This window comes from Crocuta crocuta, unplaced genomic scaffold (genome assembly GCF_008692635.1).
Source record: "Crocuta crocuta isolate KB4526 unplaced genomic scaffold, BGI_CrCroc_1.0 scaffold138, whole genome shotgun sequence".
Classification (NCBI taxonomy): Eukaryota; Metazoa; Chordata; class Mammalia; order Carnivora; family Hyaenidae; genus Crocuta; species Crocuta crocuta.
The window spans coordinates 7,768,057-7,786,755 of record NW_027532585.1 but is presented as its reverse complement, the minus strand read 5'-3'; the positions used below and the strand labels follow the sequence as shown (position 1 = coordinate 7,786,755).

Below are 18,699 nucleotides of genomic sequence, written 5' to 3'. Positions count from 1 at the left end.
GCGGTCCTATTTATCCCCACTTTACAGATTGAAGCCTGAGGCTCAGGGAGATTAAGGGCCTGTGCAGACCCTTTCTGACTCTCCTAGATGGAAAACAGCAGGACTCGCAGCGCCCTGTACAAGCTGAGCGCCCACTCACCTCGCTGGCCAGGTCCCTGTTGGCTTTGGCTGCCAGGAAGGCCAAGGAGTCAAGACGCAGCTCAAAGCCTTTCGCCTTCTGGTTTTCCCAGCTGCTCTTATACAGTTTCTGAGGAAATGGAGGAGAAAAGAGGTCATCTTCCTGTGGGAAGCCTTCCCTAGACTCCACGACACTCCCTCCAGGAGGCCGACACGGATTGCATCCTTCCACAGAAACCTGGGAACCTGAATACAACCAGACCTCCTTGTTCCTGCCTCCAGGCCTCCTAACACACAGGCCTTCAGTCAAAAGAAGCTGAATTTGAACTCCAGAGGCCTTGAAAGACACTTAGGAGTCTCCATGGAGGTCTCAAAGACCTGCCCCAGGTGGAAGAGCATTGCAAAACGCCCAGCAACATTTCTGAAAGGTTCCCCACCCCCTGCGCACACATCCCGCTCAGCCCAGCAGGTGCTGCAGCTGCGTATGGCTGTCTCCCTGGCCCCAGCCTCTCGTCCACCTGGGGCTGGTCCCTGCTCCTCCATGTCCTTCCCTGCCCCCACCTGCAGACTTCAAGTTCTTTCTTCTAAAGGCTCCCTCTCTATGTGTGTGAATCAGTTTAGCCCCTGTCGCCCCTTCTAACGATCCCCGATACCCAGGACTCAGATCAGGACTCCAAAGGCCTGGGAGCTGAGCGGGAGAGCTGAGGAAGGCCCCTGCTAAGAGACAGGGAGAAGGGTTGGGGCCATGCATGCTTTGTGTCCGCAGGTCACGGCTGCCTTGCGCACACTGCTCCCAGGGCTTTCTGTATATCGGCTCCTTGAAGCCTTGTGACAACCCAGTGAGACAGAAACTACTGTTACCCTTACTTTACCAATGGGTCAACTGAGTGCAAAGAACTAGCCCGGGCCGCACCCCTAGTAAGTGGTAGACCCAAGGACCAAACAAACCCAAGCAGTTTGGAGCCAATGCCTTCAAGTTCTACCGCCTTCTAGCAACGCTCTACTGCTGTTCGAACGGCGACCCTGGAAAAACCACTGCCTCCTACCCCGTTATATAGTGAGCGGTTCAAGTCTCCCGCCAGCTCATTCCTACGGAAGGTGGTCCTTCCCTTCCCCTAAAACGCTGGCAGGGAACGAGGTCCGGGGGACGAGATGTTTATGACAGATGTGTGGAACCCCAGGTGACACAGCACGGTGACCGGGCGCCTATGTGGGAAAGCAGTGCCTACGGCCGCCCCTTCTCTCGGGCCATACCTCACTGAGATTGGCAGCATTGACTCGGGCCTGTACAAAGAAAGGCTCGCCTTCGCTGATGCTGTACTGATGGACAGACTGCTCGTTTCCTGCCCTGTAGGCCACCTGCAGAAGAGAACACGGGGTCAGGAGCAGGTGGGGGAGGTGCAGGGCATCGCTGGGGGATCTTTCGATCCGCTTGGCGCTTCTGTGACCTGCATGGGGGGGTCTGCTACAAAACCCGCCCAGACCAGACGCTGGCCAGCAGAAGACCGCAAACGACGCTTAAGGCAGGAGGGGTGAAGGCAGAAGGCGAGGCCGTGAGGAGCTGCAAGAAGACTGCGGTCAGCGGACCAACCGGAGAGCATCGCCAAGGTTCCTGTCCTCACACTTTGCCCTTGAGAAGGCACTGACCTTCCCAAGCTGTTCCCACATATGCTGTTCACGGCCACAGAAACTAACCCACCGGAGGCCTCAGATGAGCCCAGGCTCCCTGAATGAGAAGAAGAAGAAGCAGTCTCTGCCTCCTGCACCCCCCATCATCAATCCCAACGCATTCACAGGTACTGACACCTGGAAGGCGAGCAGTGACCCAAAAGACAGCGGAAGTGAACACCTGCTCCATGAAAAACTTACCCCTCGGTTCTTTCCCTCTGCCCTTCCCTCCCACCCCCCAATTTCAGTTTCCGAATGGTGGCTTTCTGCTGACCCTGAGCTCCGTTGGCAGCTTCCTTTCCGGAAAGTATACCTGGACCTTGAGGAAGAAGACTAGGAAGGTCCCGGCCACCCTGTATAGCTGCTCCGGCACGCGCTTGGTGCATGTGCACAGGAAGTGCTGAACACTGATGTGTAAGTCACATACGTGCTGTTTCTCTATCACGCCGCCCATGTTGCAGCCCGCATCACCCTCCTCAAAGAGAATTCTCTACTGGCTGCAGAATTACAGAGTCTTTGAAGAGACACAGAAGGAGGAGGAAGAAAGGAGAAGAAAGAAGAGACTTGGCAATGCCGAGAGCGGAATGAACCACGTCAGTCGGCACCTGTCCTCACAACCAGCACAGAAGGGAAGTGCAGGAAGGCAGGGAGGGCTGGGGTCCAGTGCCCGGAGACAGCCTGTCTACAGAAAAGGCTCTCTGGCTCCTGGGTCATGCCTGGGCAGCACCTGCTGTTGTCTCAGAGATGCCCAGCCCATGACACAGCAGCACGATGGGGAAAGGGCGGCTCAGGACTCACATCACTCTGCAGCCCCTGGCTCCTCTTGGCGTGTTCCATCTGGGAGCTGTCGGCCACGCTGGTGAACTTCAGCTCATCCACCCTCTGCCTGTAGTTTTTCTGTTTGCAACGAAAAGGGACCGAGTAGCATTAGGATTTGGCTGTCCCCACCACCATACCCGTGCTTACATCCACACACACACTTTCAATGACCCACACATCTTCTTGGGCAGGTGGGGGGACAGTTACAGCTGGTCCTGCAGCTCAATCGGGACCACCCAGCCCTGAGAAGGCCTGCTCTGTGAGCCTCTTTTAGTTGCTACTCTTGAATGAGGACTTGAATTCCTCCCTCAGGAAACCCTATATTTCACCTTAGGCCCTGGGATGCATCCATTTTATAAATCGAGCTCTGGCACAAGAAAAGTGAGGCGGAGGGAACTTGGGCTTTACAACCAGGAAGACAGAGGCCAAATCTCGCCTCTGCCACTTTCCAGCTTCATGACCTTGGGCATCTCTCTTAATCACCCGAGCTTCTCTTGCTACAGTGGTACAAAAAATAGAAGCTGTCTCAGTCTGGGGTGGGGCAGAGGCTTCGATGCTGTGCTTTCCTGAGTGGAGTCCTTGGACGCAGCAAGTGCTCACATCAGCCGTCACCGTGGGGCATGGTGCCATCATGATTATCCAAGGATCACCTATGCTATACAGAAGGGGGGGTGCCAAGAGCCACCGACGGGAGGCTGGCGGTCAGGTGGGATTCACCCTCCCCATTTCTTTGCGTCCCAGATCCCCGAGGTCTTGTCCTTACAGTGTCCCCGCCTTTCACTCACAAAGTAACTGGCAAGATTTCAAATGTGCTAATTCTGTCTCCCCATAGGGACTTCTTGTCCTTCCCGGAGGTTAGTTCCTCTGGCTTTTCCACTGGAGGTGCCAAAGTGGACGGGAAAAGCGGCTGCCAAGGATGGCTTTGCTGGAGCAGAGGCTTCATGTGGTGGGGAGAGCCAAGGTGAGCCCCGCCCCCCAGTGCTGGCACCCCCTGAACCCAGACCAGGGTTTGGAATATTGAAGACTCCAAATTTCCCCCCTTTAGGAAAAAAAAAATTCTAGAGAAAGTATTCCAAAGAGACTTCTCATTTTCCTCTCTCATTCCAGTGTGCTGAATGGGAACACTCCTACACCACATAACCAGAGGAAGTCGCATTGCCCTTCCAAGGGAAATTCCTGATTATTCCAGGCTCCGTAATTGGTCAAATCATAAGAACTGAGGAGCCAAGAATCCACCCCGTACAGGGCACGCCAGAAACATAAAAAAGGCAAAGAGAGTACTGTTTTCCTGGCCCTTGAGGAGCTTAATAATGAGGAGGCTGAGGAAGTGAGACAGATGGAAATTCTTAAGGCTGGAGGTCAGCTGGCTGGGTCTCCTCACCGCACCTTTATCCAAGACAAATGGGGCTTCGGCTTTTCTACCTGGAGTTCTGTAGGCCTGAAAGAACTGAGTCACAGGAACCCTAAAGCGTTACTCTCCTTTGTCTACCTTCTTTATTTCTATATCCTGACCTTGAGTGTGTCTGTGTCTGAGAGAAGGATGAGCAGTGGAAAAATAAGAATCGTTCACAAAACGGGCTTCGGGGATGCAATACCGCCTAACGGTCAAGAGCTGGGGCATCAGGCCCAACACACTGGGACAGAGCCCAGCTCCGCTACTTACTTGAACCCTGACTCTGAGTGTCTCTTTCCTCATTACAATGAGGATATTAATCAGGGAGTAATAGTAGCTACTCACACAGGGCCGCTGTGAGGAACGAGCAGTATGTAAGCGACGCACTCAAAGTGGTCAATCAATGACAGCAAAGATTGCATGATTGTTCAGTCCACAAATGTCAGCTATTATTATCACTGTTATTACCATTTGCAAAAGATATGCCGACTCAGCCCTCCTGGTCTTGAAACAAGAATTCCCTTTGAAGATCCCAGAGTTCCTGAAATAGTCACACTTCCAAATGGAATGCCCTTCAAAAGTCTTCCTCTGCCTGTTGCCAGCTTTGCGTGGTGCAAAGAGAAGCCCAGGCGGAGAGCCCCAGGGACTCTCTAACACTCTCTGTTTTACACGAAAGAGGATCGAAGGTTTGTCGCCCGGAGGAGTCTGCCGTGAGCTGAAGGCACAGGTATCATGAGAACGCTGACCTCCAGACGTCAGACTCTCTGATTCAGGAGGAAGCACACTCATCTCACATGACAAACACATTTTCCCACGTGCTAATCGACTGGGTATTACAGCCTTTCTGGATTATTCTTTGGCTGCCACTGCTACCCTACATAACTTGGTAAGGCTCCTCACGAACGCCTCCCCGGGATGTGGAAGGGGGTGTGTGGAAGATTAACCAGGGTGCCCCGCAGGTGCAAAATGAAGAGGTACTCCTCTGAGCCATACTCAGGACAAGCACGGGGGCTGCGGAGGAAGCATCAGAGGAAAAGATGGCTCTTGGTGTCGTGGGCTGAGAACTACTAGGAACCAGGGCCTGAGCTCAGGTTACCTCGCTGACCAGCTGTCCCGCTTTCTTGGCCTGTTCCAAATTGAGGCTCCCCTCCGTCAGCCACCCGACTCCCTTCATCCACGCCAGGTCGGCCTTGTACTGCAGCTGCAAGAGAAAACCCAAGCTGTAATCAGACACATGGATGCAGGCGGGGCAAAGGCGGTGGGCGAGTTAAGAAAACGCCTACAAATGCTCTTGCATTTGTAGACCTGCCCTCTGGTCTTTCTTAGTCAGGCCGGATCTCCTTGCGGGGGAAGCCCCTGGGCTCACCTTGTAACCAGCAGAACATCTTCTGCCTCAGTGCTGAAGCACCACGGCCCTTCCAAATAGAGGGCTTTTCACACTTTGTGACCAAAAACCGTATCTCCCTACCTGCTCAATGTCCAAGATTTACTTGCCATTTTCAACACTTGCCTCCCCTTTGCCCATCGCCACGACCAACACGTCTGGCCTTCTGCACTAGCTCTGAGCCCCAATCCCCCACCCTCCTGCCTCTCTCATCTCAGCTGTATCTACAGCTCTACCTCCCCGCCCGCCCTCCCTGGGGCCGGCGCATCTCAGCAGTTCTTCCTGGTCCTCTGAGTCACGTAACAGACTCATGCATGGGTTCCAAATCAGTCTCAAAATGTCGCTGTGCCCAACCGAAAGAGATGTAGGAAGAGAGCTGGCAGTGAGTGAGGGCTCACCTCGCTCTGGAGCCCGTAGGCTTTCTTGGCCCACTGAGTCTTCATATCTTCAGGCAGCGCAGTGTATTCATGCAGTTTTCTCCTGTAGTCCAGGTCGCTGGCCAGAGCTTGGGCCTTCTTAGCATGCTTGATGTGTACCATGTCCATGGGTAGGTGAAAGTGGGTCTTGCTCTCTTCGAAGCCTTTCTTGTATTCAACCTTGAATGTACCAACAAGGCCCATTACCTGAAGTCCGCCTTTGCAGAAGTGATTTAAAACACAGGAAAGAAGCCCAGGCTTTCATGAGGAAATGACAATGACACCCATCTGTCAGAAAGGTGTGGCCTGATTTCTGGCTCTGGAAGGAGGTGCTGCGGAGGATCTGAGGCTCCACACTACTCCGTCTCTGGGAGGAATGCCTCTCACCAGTACTGGAACTTTCTACCTGGCTTCTCCAGGAGGAGGACGCTCTATCTAAGGCTGCTGCAGAATCTTTAAGAGGCAGAAGAACAAAGCTTGGGCTCCAGAGCCAGACAAGCCTTAGTTCAAACCTGGTCTACACTTTGCCAACTGGATGACCTCTGGAAAGTTACATCACTTCTCATGTTCCTCGGGGGACTATTGTGATAAGCAAACAAAATAGTACCTGAAACCTGTTAAGTTCAGGGATTGGCATGGATCAAACACTGGATAAATGTTCACAATGAGGATGGCAATGATGATGGTGGTGATGGTGATGATGGTGATGATGGTGGTGATGGTGATGATGGTAATGATGGTGGTGATGGTGATGATGGTGGTGATGGTGATAATGGTGGAGGTAATGGTGATGGTGATGCTGGTGGTGGTGATGGTGGTGGTGGTGATGGTGGTGGTGATGGTGATGATGGTGGTGATGGTGGTGATGTTGGTGACGGTGGTGGTGACGTCAGTGATGACAGTGGTGACAGTGATGATGGTGGTGTGGTGGTGAGAAAGGTAGCATGCTACAGTAGAATCAGTATGGTTCCAGTAAGTTAGAGTTCTAGGGTCTAATTCTCTACCCCTCTCCCTTTACCACTGACTACTACACAACTCTGGGCAAGACACCATCCTTTCAGCCCCAACTGCCCCAACGGAAAATAAGAAGTATCATTCTGTTCTCTGTCTAAACTGAAGCCAAATTCTCAATGTCTCTGCAGATTTCATGACTATGCACTGCACAGGACTTGTTCTATAGGCACATCCAAAATGGCAAGCCAGATGCCAAGTCTCTTGTTCTATTTAAACCATGGTTCCTTAATGACTCATCAGGGAATTGTATCTGGCGGCATCATGCAAGCGCATAACTTGAAGGAGCAATTGTAAGGCAGAAACTCAATGCTCATGTGTCTTTTTTGGCTGGCTCAGCATTGTCAGGGAAGACCTGATCTGAAACCAAGTGTGTCCCTTGTAGCAGAATTCCCCTTCCCCAAGGACTTTGGTAAGTGACATTCACCAAGGTTAATCCCCAGCCATTGCAGTCGTTTACAAGCAGTATCCTTTTGATTGGTTGGAGTATAGATGACCCAGTTGTCTATTCCCACAATAGACAGGGTGCTTGGTGTCTAACTCTCCCCATATAATGAAGCTCCACTGGGGAGGAACCTATTATGTGTTGTTCATTCCTATAGCCCAAGTGTCTTACACAGGATCTTGCCCATAGTAGTTGCTTGGTAAATATCTGTGGAACAAATAACTGTGGCCAGACCCTTTGTACCTTGAGCAGTAGAAAGCAGTCACCATTAGGGGCCACACCTCTCATCTATTTTGTTTTTAATTTTTTTAATGTTTATTTTTGAGAAAAAGAGACAGAGCAGAAGCTGGGGAAGGGGCAGAGAGAGAGAGATTGACACAGAATCTGAAGCAGGCTCCAGGCTCTGAGCTGTCAGCACAGGGCCCAACGAGGGGCTCGAACCCATGAACTATGAGATCGTGACCTGAGCTGAAGTCGGATGCTTAACTGACGGAGCCACCCAGGTGCGTCTCTTTTAAAAGAACAGAATACTCTGGCTAAATAAAAAAGGCAAACAAACTTCTCATGCAAACCAGGAAAGAAGCTGTAGATGGAAGTCAATTAAAAGGTAGCGGTCCCAGGTGAAGTAGGCCCTGGAAGGACTTTTAAAGTAGCACAAGTCTGAGTCAAGTGTTGCGGATGGAAAAGAGTTTACCTCACTGCTCATCTTGGCAACCTGCAGAGAGTGCAGAAGCCTGGAGTCCGTAGTTCCCATGACTTTGCCTTTTGATTTTTCATATTCTTCTTTATATTTAATCTTGAGAGAAAGAAAAAAAGTCTACTGTGAGGGGAAAAGAAACTTTGCCTTCGAAGGGGCTCTGGTATTCACAAGGCAAGGGGAACAATTCTGAAAACAACCTCCCCATCGTTCACGAACCCAGAAGAAGATTAAAGAGGCACGCTGTTTACAACGTTAGCAGTCATTATTTTTTCCCGCAGGAACACTGGCATTTTACTGGAAGCATTTCTTATGCATTTCTGAGTTAATGAGAGAAAACCTACATTGCTAGCAAGCTCTCCGGCGGTTCTGGCGGCCAGCAGAGACATGGCATCCAGCTTCATCTCAAAGCCTTTCCCCTTGGCCTTCTCCCAGCCTTCTCTGTACTTCACCTGGCGAACAGAAACACAGGTGAATAGGAGTCACGATCCATATTCCTGCCAAAAGTTAAAAAGTCGTTTAAACAATGACGCCAACCACAAAGCCAGTTTCTTCATCTGCCTGCAGACCAGAATCTTGCCTATGATTGTCAAAATGGTAACATCAGTTATTGACACGGTTTGCTGATTTCTGAGCTGTGGGGCCATGCAGGGCAGAGGGCATGGGCCAGGACAAAGAGGAGTGCCATGTGTCCCATCCTGGCTCTGTTGTTTCCTGATCATGAGACCTTGGGGAGAGCACATGAGCTCTTTCAGCCTTACTTTGCCATTAGGGAAAAAAAAATCTCCTATTATCTGTCTCAGGGCTACTGTGGGGATAAATGGATGTAGAACGTGAAAACAGATCCCAAGCTGGTAAACCTTCAGTTTATTGGCCTTTCCTAAGTGCTTTCTACTCATCAACTGTACCTACTTTGCATTGGGCCTGTGAAGCTCAGAGACAGCAGTGACCTCACAAAGGTTACACAGCTTAAAAACAGCAGTGCCAGCATCTGACCTGGGGGATTCTCATGCCAAAGCCCATGCCACTGTGTCCCTGCAATAAATGGGTCCTTGGGGGCATGATAATTGAATAATTCCATATATAAGTTGCCTATCTCAGTGTGCAGCACAGAGCAGGCATTCAATAAATGCTAGCTCCTTTTTTCCTTCTCCGGCCCGCATCTAGAATGAGATGCCTAACCACAAACCCCTTGTGACTCCAGGAAGAATTTGGCGATTAAGACTGATCTCAAAACATGGGGCGCCTGGATGGCTTAGTCAGTTAAGTGTCCAACTTCAGCTCAGGTCATGATCTCACAGTCTGTGGGTTCGAGCCTTGCATTGGAATCTGTGCTGACAGCTCACAGCCTGGAGCCTGCTTCAGATTCTGTGTCTCCCTCTCTCTCTGCCCCTCCCATGCTCATGCTCTGTCTCTCAATAATAAATTTTAAAAAGTTAGAAAAAATAAATTAATAAAATCAAATAAATTTTAAAATACTGATCTCAAAACTTAAATTTTCTCCACACAGCAAAGCACCAGTCAGAAGTCACCAGGACGAGGATGATGAATGATGACAACAGCGTGTGTGTGTGTGTGTGTGTGTGTGTGTGTGTGTGTTTAAGCACATGCTGCACACATGTTCGGATAATGAGAATTACATTTCTATGATCAGTTTATCCCCAGTGAACTGCCATGGGCCATGAGACGACAAAATTCAAGACAATAGTGTGCTGGGCGCCTCTGATGAACGTCTCTCATCGAACAGAACAGTGCCTGCTTGGTGGGACCAGCGCCCTCATCCTCACAGAAGTTACACAACCCCTCCCACGTTCTCACCTCCACCGCTTGCTCACCTCACTAAACAGTTCAGCATTGGTTTTGGCCTTCACCAGCTGAGGTACGTCCTGTGGCAGCGTGTAATTCAATTTATTTTTCTCATAGTCGGCACGATAATTCACCTGTTGGATTTAACATCAACCCACGGGGTAAATGCAAGGTTTTTATACAGACAGAAGGTGAATTTTGGAGGCCAGGCTCCCTTTTTCCCTTTCCCCTCAGACCCAACAGCCAACAAGGAGTTTCTGGAAAAGGCATTTGACAAGGAAGCCTGCAAGTTTATGAGTGTTTTAAATTAGCTGATTAAAGAGGTCAAATGAAAAGTAAAACGACTCAAAGGCCCACTCAGGGTTGTGAGTTTATAAGAGACTTTCCTGTGGTTATTTCACCAACTCTCTCTCCTTTGAAGCACTGTGGATACAGAACGTTTTTATTTTTATTTTTTAATGTGCTACACTGCTGAACATCTCGCTATATGCAGAGTAGATACTCAGGGAGGAACTATCAAATGGCTGCTCACATTGGGAAAAAAAAAGCCATCTTAAGTCACACACAAAAAAGGGTCAACCAGATATCAGGTGATTGCCAGTGGAAAAATAGAGCATCATCTGAGAAGCATCCTTGGCCCCAAACTGAACCTGAACCTGAACCTGATCCAACCTATAAATCTAGCTACTATTTTATGGGACATTTGGAGACCAGAGGAACATGTAAGTCCACACAGGGATCCGGTAAGCAAAGCTCAGACTGTGGGAAACATAATGGGATAAACAGTCCGGTTGCTTCAATAAATAACTTGCAAGAAAAGAAAAGAGAAAAACGGGAAAACTTAAAGATGAAAAGAATCTTAAAGAGCTATCAGCCATTCACAAGCATGGGCCTCATTTGGATCCCGTGTCAAATGAGCTGCAAAACAAAATGGTAATTTTATGAGATCATCAGAATGTTGAATGCTAAAAAGACACTGGTGGTATTAAGAATTACTATGAGTTTTTTGGTGTGATATATTAAAATTGTATAAGTATGTTTAGACTTTTTTTTATCTTTTAGAGATTTATGCTAAAGTATTGATAGATTAAATTACATAATCTTTGGTCTTTTTCTTCAAAATAACACAAGCACAGGGAGCGGACGGGCATATAGATAAAGCAAGACTGGCCATGAGTTGACAGTGGTTGAAGCTGAGTGATGGATACACAGGGATTCATTACAGTATCCTTTCTGTACTTAAATATGTCTGGAATTTCCCATAATAAAAAGTTTAAATTGAGGGGGGAGGGGTCATTTCATGGTTGTCACAGGACACAGGTGGCCACTAATGAAAGCCAAATCCTTTGGGAGCCAGATATCCAGAGGTCACAAAGCGATTGTGAGTCTCCCCACCTGGCCGGGCAAGGGCAGGTGACTTACGTGACTCAGTTGCTGGGCATTGACTTTGGCTTGGACAATCTGAGGGGTGTTGGTCACAGAGCTGTACTTCAACTTGTCGATGCTTTGCCTATAGTTGACCTGGTTAAAACAAACAAACAAAAAGCACTTTTCTCTAAGATTTCCTTAGGAGTTCCCTGCCGCAAAGCTCAGCGGAGCTGTGGTTCTGTGATGACTATAAAAAGGATCAAAGATTCCAAGTGGAAACCAACAGACTCCAAGCCCACAGATAAAAACCACAATACACTGAGGGGTGAATGACTTGAATAGGTGCAGAGTGAGCCAGTGAGCACAGATAAAGGTGCTCATGCACATTATTATTGTTATGAATCAGAGAAATGCATATTAAAACTGCAATTAGACACCCCTCCGGGTTTGCCTGAAGAGTGAACACTGAAACCACTGACTATACCAAGGGCTGGCAAGGATGTGGAGCTGAGGAAACTCTCATAACACAGCTGGCGGAAGGGCGGGTTGGCACAGCCACTTTGGGAACCAATATGGCGCGTTGGCGCGCACACACACACACACACACACACACACACACACACCCTAGGCCTCAACAATTCTATTCCTAGGTGCATTCCCAATGGAAACACATGCACAAGGTCACTGTGTCATAATTCAAGCCTCCTATCTATGCTTAATGTACTTTTCTATATATGTTTTATGCGTCAAGAAAAAAGAGTTTTTTTAAAAAGGGAAAGAAAAATGCAAGAGGGACAGAAAGTCCAATTGACGCCAGAGGGATGTCTACGTGGGAGGCAAGGGAGCATCAGTGGCTCTGGGTGAGGGCGGTCTTCACGTGTCTTCACCCTGGACACCAGCCCCTGCCTGGCCCTCACTTCCACCCTGTCAGAGTCCCTGAGAAAATGGCCAAAAGCTTGGTGTGTTCATGAAAGAAGGGTGGGCGGGTTCAGAAGAGGAGGTAAGATAAACCTCCAGCACCACCTAGTGCACTGACTTCCAGGTTTCCCACCATTTCAAGACCCCAGGGGCTCCTGGGTTTTCTCTCTGGAAAATACAATTTGCCCTTCAGAGACTCAAGGATTAGTAGCCATTTGCCCATGAGAAGACATTGATCCAATCATCTTATTTGCCTCCACACATGCCTCGGATCCACTGTTGAGAGAATGCGAACTGAGCAGAGAGGTAAAGGAACACGTGTCTGTGGCCTGATGACTGGGGGGAGAGGGGCGGATGGGAGCTGGGTGAGGGCCCAGAGCCCGGCACGCGTGGAAGGGGAGCTGGGATGCAGATGAGCTGAGGTGGTGGATGGCAAATGGCCTGTTCCACAATTTAACCAAGGCTGGCCCTCAGTCCCTGTAAAGGAGGGAATGCTTAATGTACCCCTAACATGAACCTGGCCTTCTTCCCTGCTGCCTGCGTGGTCCCATGTCATTCATTCATTTGTTCATTCATGCATTCCTTCAATAAATAGTCACAGAAGACTACTCTGCACAGAGGGAGCAAACTTGTTGCAGCCCTGGCCACAGATATCTCAGGGGGGTCTTTGTGCCCGGGACCCCAAACTGATCTGGTGGCTTGGGACACCTGAGCCCCTCTGCCTCCAGACTCCTGGCTGGGCCCTCCCGTCAGCTACACCCTGGCTTTGTTCACAGCAACCACATCACTGAACACCTTACGCCCAGTCTTCATGCCTCCGTTGTACTTCCTGGAGCCCAGGACCCCACCCTGTCTCCCATGCAGTGTGGCAGCTTCTTTAGGCCTAGGTCATGCCTAAGAACGTCACACCCCTTTGCTGCGTCTTCACTCTCTGCTGGCATCCCTGCCCAGGCCTCCACCTGCTGTCTTTGGCCATACTCCTCTGGCCACTGGCTCTGCCCTCCGCAAGGGGCTCACACCTGTGGCCACCACTGCACTCTCCTCCCACTTGCTGCCTGTCTAGAGTCTGATGCCTCTCATTCTATCTGCCGCCTGCTACTTCCTATTGCTGCCTTCATAGGTGACAGCTCACCTCAGGGAGATTTTACAGCCCAAAGGTCACAGACTCTGTGACAGCCGGACAGACCACTAGCTGGGTACAGGTGAAGTGCTAGTAGGGGCTAAGGGTTTGGCCTCATCGTTGGGGAAGCAATAAGGAGTGGTGGGGACTGTGGCAAAGGCCGGCAGCTGCTACTCAGCTCCAGGAAACAGTTATGGTGCAATAGTGTGGGGGCCCAGAGTGATCAGGTCTTCCAGTTGTTCCAAAGAAACCAGAAATCCATTCTGTTATGTCAAGCCTTGCCATGTTTAAAGGCTGACAAATAGTTCAATATTTTTAAAGCCCAGTGACTCAAGTGAAATAGACCGAAGGGCCATTGTATTCATCTCTTCCTTGTACTCACTCTATTCTTGCCTGTCCCAACATGGGCTAATAACAATCATGGCTTAAGAATAGCACGTACTATGTACCTAGTACTATTTCAAGTGCTTCACGCACATTGATGCATTTAATCCAACCACCCTGGGGGCAGACACTCTTATTATCCTCACCTTACAATGAGAAAACTGAGTCCCAGAGAACTAATTTGCCCAAGGTCACCCTTGGGCCCAAAGTGGCTCTCACTGTAAGCCTGGTTTGCCAAAGCTAGGGTGCTTGGAGCTATTACTCTTTTTTTTTTTTTTTTTAACAGATGAATCAGGGATCCCCCGTAGCCAAAGCTACCATTGTTTAGACAGGCAAAGATATTCTGGGTATGAACAAATAACTTAACAAATTAACTCCTAGAACAGGATCTAGGAAAATTGAGCTTTCCTGACACTGAGCCACGGGGTATTTTGTTGGATTTGGAGATAAAGAACTGCATTGCTTTGTGCTTTTCCGTTAATGGTCCACGGAGAGAAGTTTTTGCACATTCTGAGTTGTGGATATGAGGTACATAGGAAAAGTAGGATATATAAAGTCATTTCAATGTCAACCATTAATGAGATTAGAGTACAGTGGCTTCCTAGTGCATTAACTCAGAGGAGAAATTATCATCTCATAATAAAGAGTCTATTTGAGTTCAGAATTATGCATGATAAAATGTCATGAAAACTGTATTTTTTTTAAAAAAAGGCATATTCCTTCCCAATAATTCTGCATTAAGTATGTTGCAGAGCACAATTACTCTCCTCTGCGGGACATAATTAACAGTCTCCAAGATTAATCACATCCCTGCAACATCACAGATGGTTGGCCATTGCTTCAATCTACTTTCTGAAGGAGCTCTTTGCTGGGGATGGAGTCTCATTTTAATGCTATTAGTGTTGATAAAAATCCATCTGATGGGAATGCTCTCTAATTAAAGACCTATGCTTGTTTATTGCATTTCATAGCTATCTGACCACCTTCAGAGCCACCATCCAATGCTCTTGCAATGGATCCCCCAAACTTCCTTCCCCAAGCTTCCTTCCCCCAATAGTTCCTGTATTTAAGTCTCTACATTCTGGGGCGGTGAATTCAAATTCACACGGGAGCCAGGAAGGGAAGGTAAAGGAGAATAAGATAACATAAAGCAGCTGTCAGTCCCAGCCAGTTGCTACCACACAGGAACTAGGGTGGCCATTCCAAAAATTTTTAGATTTTTCCAGAATAGATGAAAATAAGAACTTTTATGTGAACTCTCAAAATCTCTATATTGTTGGTCCTATTACTTTTTAAACACTGTGTGATCAAACTAAACATCTCTGTAACCTGGATCCGGTTCTTGGGCTTCAGAATCTCCCCCTGCTTCTAACTAATGTTTCTAATCCAGTCTGGTTTGATTCTTCTATCAGACTTGTGCAGCTGAGCAGGCTGTATTTCAGGTGCATAGTTTGATCTGCAGCCTTACACAGAAACATGTCATAGCAAGTCCTGTTATGATGGCAGTACAAAGTGGTAGGAATCCCTCTCCTCATGACTGTGTTCTCAGGCATGACTGATGGTAGTTCTAAGGACCCAGCACACACTCATATTTTAATGAGGTGCTCTTGGTCCTCAAGTTTCCCAGGTAATGCATGCAGCCAAAAAAAGAAAGGAAGTAGCTTAGGTGGTCAAGTGTAATGTTGGGTTGGGATACAGGAGTGCTGATGCATAGGGGCACATGTACCCCCATGTTCATAGTAACACTCTCAACAATAGCCAAAACGTGGAAAGAGCCTAAGTGTCCATCAACGGATGGATCAAGAAGATGTGGTTTATCTATGCAATGGAATACGACATGGCAATGAGAAAGAATGAAATCTGGCTATGTGTAGCAACATGGATGGAACTTGAGGGTGTTATGCTGAGCGAAATAAGCCAGGCAGAAAAGGAAAGATATCATGTTTGCACGTATAGGAGGATTAGGAGGAACTTAACGGAGGACCATGGGGGAGAAGACGGGNTTAATGGAGGACCATGGGGGAGAAGAAGGGGAAAAATAGTGGGGGAGAGGGAGGGAGGCAAACCATGAGAGATTCTTGAATGCCAAAAACAAACTGACGGCTGATGGGGGTGGGGGAGAGGGGAAGGGGGGTGTTGGGCATGGAGGAGGGCACTTGTGGGGATGAGCACTGGGTGTTATATGGAAACCAGCTTGACAATAAACTATTTAAAAATAAATAAATAAATAAAGTAAACAAAAAATAAATAAAGTGTTTAAAAAAAGAAGTGTAATGTTGGGTTTCATCAAGGTGAAGTGAGAAAGTCAACCCAACCAAACTTCCTGAGAAAAGGAGAAGCAAAGCTTAGGACCTTTATATTCCTTGACTTCCCATTCTTTGCTTTACTATATACATTTGAAAAGCCCATTTCATTCACTAACCTATCCTTTGCCAATGATTGTCCTTTGTTGTCCTATAAACCGAGTTAAACACGAGAGGCCCAGCTGAACCTGACAGGGCTCCCACTCTGAGCAAAAAGGAGAGTGATCTGAAGACCTATGTACCAAGAGCAAAACCCAAGTCAACTACTGGACTCGTGCCGATCCCAAGGGAATGTGAAGGAACATAGCACTGGGCATTCAGTAAATATATGTTGAATTATTTGTTAAGTTATCATTTGGTCAGAGATAATCATCACTGGCAAATAACTATGATACGAACTCAGTTCTAAACCACCTTAATTACTTCTTAAGATAGCAGAAGATTTCAATCTTTCTCTTTGTACTTTTCTGTATTTCCTAAATTTCCTGTAATGAGCATATACGGTAAAATTCTAACACTTAGAAAACAGTAAATACAATTAACTATACTTATTTCATTGGGACAAGCCAAACTATACATAAATAAAATCACCGCTATAATAATTAAGAAATACATCCACTTTCCCAAGTGCTCCTGAGAGAAAAGGAAGCCAACATTACCACTCCCTCTCACCTTTTAGCCATTTTATTTTACTTCCTGCAGTCCTTCAACGTACCATATTCCAAAACTTTAAGTTAAAAGAAAAAAAAAGCTCCTCATTGCAAAGGAATGATTACTTTCAATGTGCCCAACCGCAGACATATTCTACCACATTCTAAAAGGAGAAACTGAATAGCAGGTTATTTTCGAGATGGAACCAGGATTGCCCCCACCTTACACGAAGAATCTACGAGTTGCCCAACATGCATGCATGCGCTTCCTAGTGGAAAAGTTCCCCTTCTCAGTCCCTCCATCTGTTAGGAACTATTGTATCTTGTCTCTTTCCATCTCAGTACTTAAGAATCACTCTATAGGAGGAAGGGACAAGCAATAAAGCAGAAGGTACTACTGGAGGAGGACTTACATCTTTCAAGGGAACCAGTTTCACTGTGGTTTGATAGGAAGGAGTAAGAGTGGCTGGGTAGTTGTAGTCGACAACATCATGCTTATAATCTGCCTTGTAGGCGATCTGAAACACGAAGGAAAAACAACAACCACCAAAAAAAAGAAATTAGTCCCCACTTTCTTTTGACCTTGTTTGAATGACACGGGACATTTCTAGAAAGTAACTGGAAATAAAATTAATTCAGTTTCACCACCTCCAAAGAAAATTAAGTTATGTTCACACTTTGCCTTTAATTAATTTGAATTCTTCTTAATTAATCCAAAATTAGTGAACTTCCATCTGTAGCACATTTTTGTTTTATCTTTCTTATTAATTATGGAACCCCTTACAAAGGGAAACAGTGGCACGTGGGTAGATGATGAAAGAGCTTCTTGGCTAAACCCCCAGAAAATAAACGAAAAATCAAGATTTAAAATTTTTTTTTTCTATAGGCCTAATTTGACATTCTCAAGCAGAGGGAATTTGACATCTGTATGTTTTAATAATGAAATCAGTTTCTTTTAAGTGCCCTGTACCTCCAAGATTGACAACTTGACATTTGCAAACCTGTCAACTGAACTGACAAAGCCAAGGAGAGATTAACAAATTACACACAATGGTATCTGATCTCTTCTGTTATCCCACCACCTTGACCAACACTTGCCCACAGGAGGTCTTCAATGATCACTACCATTGAATAAATGAATGAACTAATCAGCCAACCAACCAACTCCAAATAAATCACAACCACAATGGAAATGTGAGGGATTTCAAATAAGAATTATGCTCAGCCATTTCTATCTCTAAGAAACTGAACGTTTTTCTCACCCTAGGTCCATCATAACAGATTGAAGAACTCTTTGGGCCAGAGAAAGCTGAGATAAACAAATTGAAGTTTTTGAAAATTGTCAACCTAGCTTTGGTTGTATTGGTTAATGTTTACTTTACACAATAGAATACTGACGTTTACAAATGGAAGTTGACAAAGAATTGGCTGTAATCTTCATGTTTCACCTCCCTGCAGCCCAACAGGTCCCCAGAACTACAGGCCCTTCAAACTAGGACTCACATTGCTTGCCAGGCTTCCAACCTTCATAGCATGGAGCATCCGTCTGTCCATACCAACTCCTTCATAGTGGCCTCTCATGTGGTTCTGGTAGTTTTCTTTATATTTATTCTACATGGAAACACAAAACTTTCAATAAAAGCATTCTCTTCCCAACCTGTTGAAGATAATGACTACTCATCTTAATGCAGTAAATTGTTAATATAAATGATTAAATAGAACCAACTGAAGTAGTCATTGTCTTGCTGAATAAAAAAAGACAAACCTTTTTTTTAACAAAACCACCTACGTTTCAAGCAAGCATGAGAGGCTGGAGTGAGACTAGCACACAGGCACACAACCAAACACGTGATCAGGGTGAGCACAGAAGGCACAAAACAGACTCAATTTCCTTTAAAGGTTTCTAATTGTAAATATGCCAGATGTTTCCCATGTGAAAACCTACCCTGAGCGCATGGCCTCTCCGAGAGACAGGCACTGGTTATGCAGGTGCTCGGGGCAAAGCCCCATGCCAGGGGCTGGTGCAAATCACTGCATGCTATGACCTCTATTTCTAATTATATGGGGACTATAACCTGAGCTTTGACAAATTCTGTGATTTTTTACACCACGAATTGGTTATGACTAAAACCATGTGAAATAAGGATGTCATGTCCCAAATGCAGCTTACCAGATGAAGAGAAAACCAAAACGGGATGCC

The 18,699-nt window shown here is 47.0% G+C and overlaps 1 protein-coding gene across 3 annotated transcripts in view; it reads right to left on the bottom strand.

The window, feature by feature from the left end:
• NRAP (nebulin related anchoring protein) overlaps positions 1-18,699 on the bottom strand; it is a 70,085-nt gene that overhangs the window by 32,980 nt on the left and 18,406 nt on the right. For 2 of the 3 annotated variants that reach the window (XM_077779546.1, XM_077779547.1), the window contains 11 exons: positions 18,003-18,110; positions 16,913-17,017; positions 11,179-11,277; positions 9,786-9,890; positions 8,295-8,402; positions 7,948-8,049; positions 5,780-5,977; positions 5,094-5,198; positions 2,584-2,682; positions 1,372-1,476; positions 140-247 (listed from right to left, as the gene is read on the bottom strand). In XM_077779546.1, the coding sequence (XP_077635672.1) occupies positions 140-247; positions 1,372-1,476; positions 2,584-2,682; positions 5,094-5,198; positions 5,780-5,977; positions 7,948-8,049; positions 8,295-8,402; positions 9,786-9,890; positions 11,179-11,277; positions 16,913-17,017; positions 18,003-18,110 (1,242 nt within the window). The remainder of the gene's footprint in view (positions 1-139; positions 248-1,371; positions 1,477-2,583; positions 2,683-5,093; positions 5,199-5,779; positions 5,978-7,947; positions 8,050-8,294; positions 8,403-9,785; positions 9,891-11,178; positions 11,278-16,912; positions 17,018-18,002; positions 18,111-18,699) is intronic. The other variant, XM_077779548.1, reaches the window with a different exon arrangement.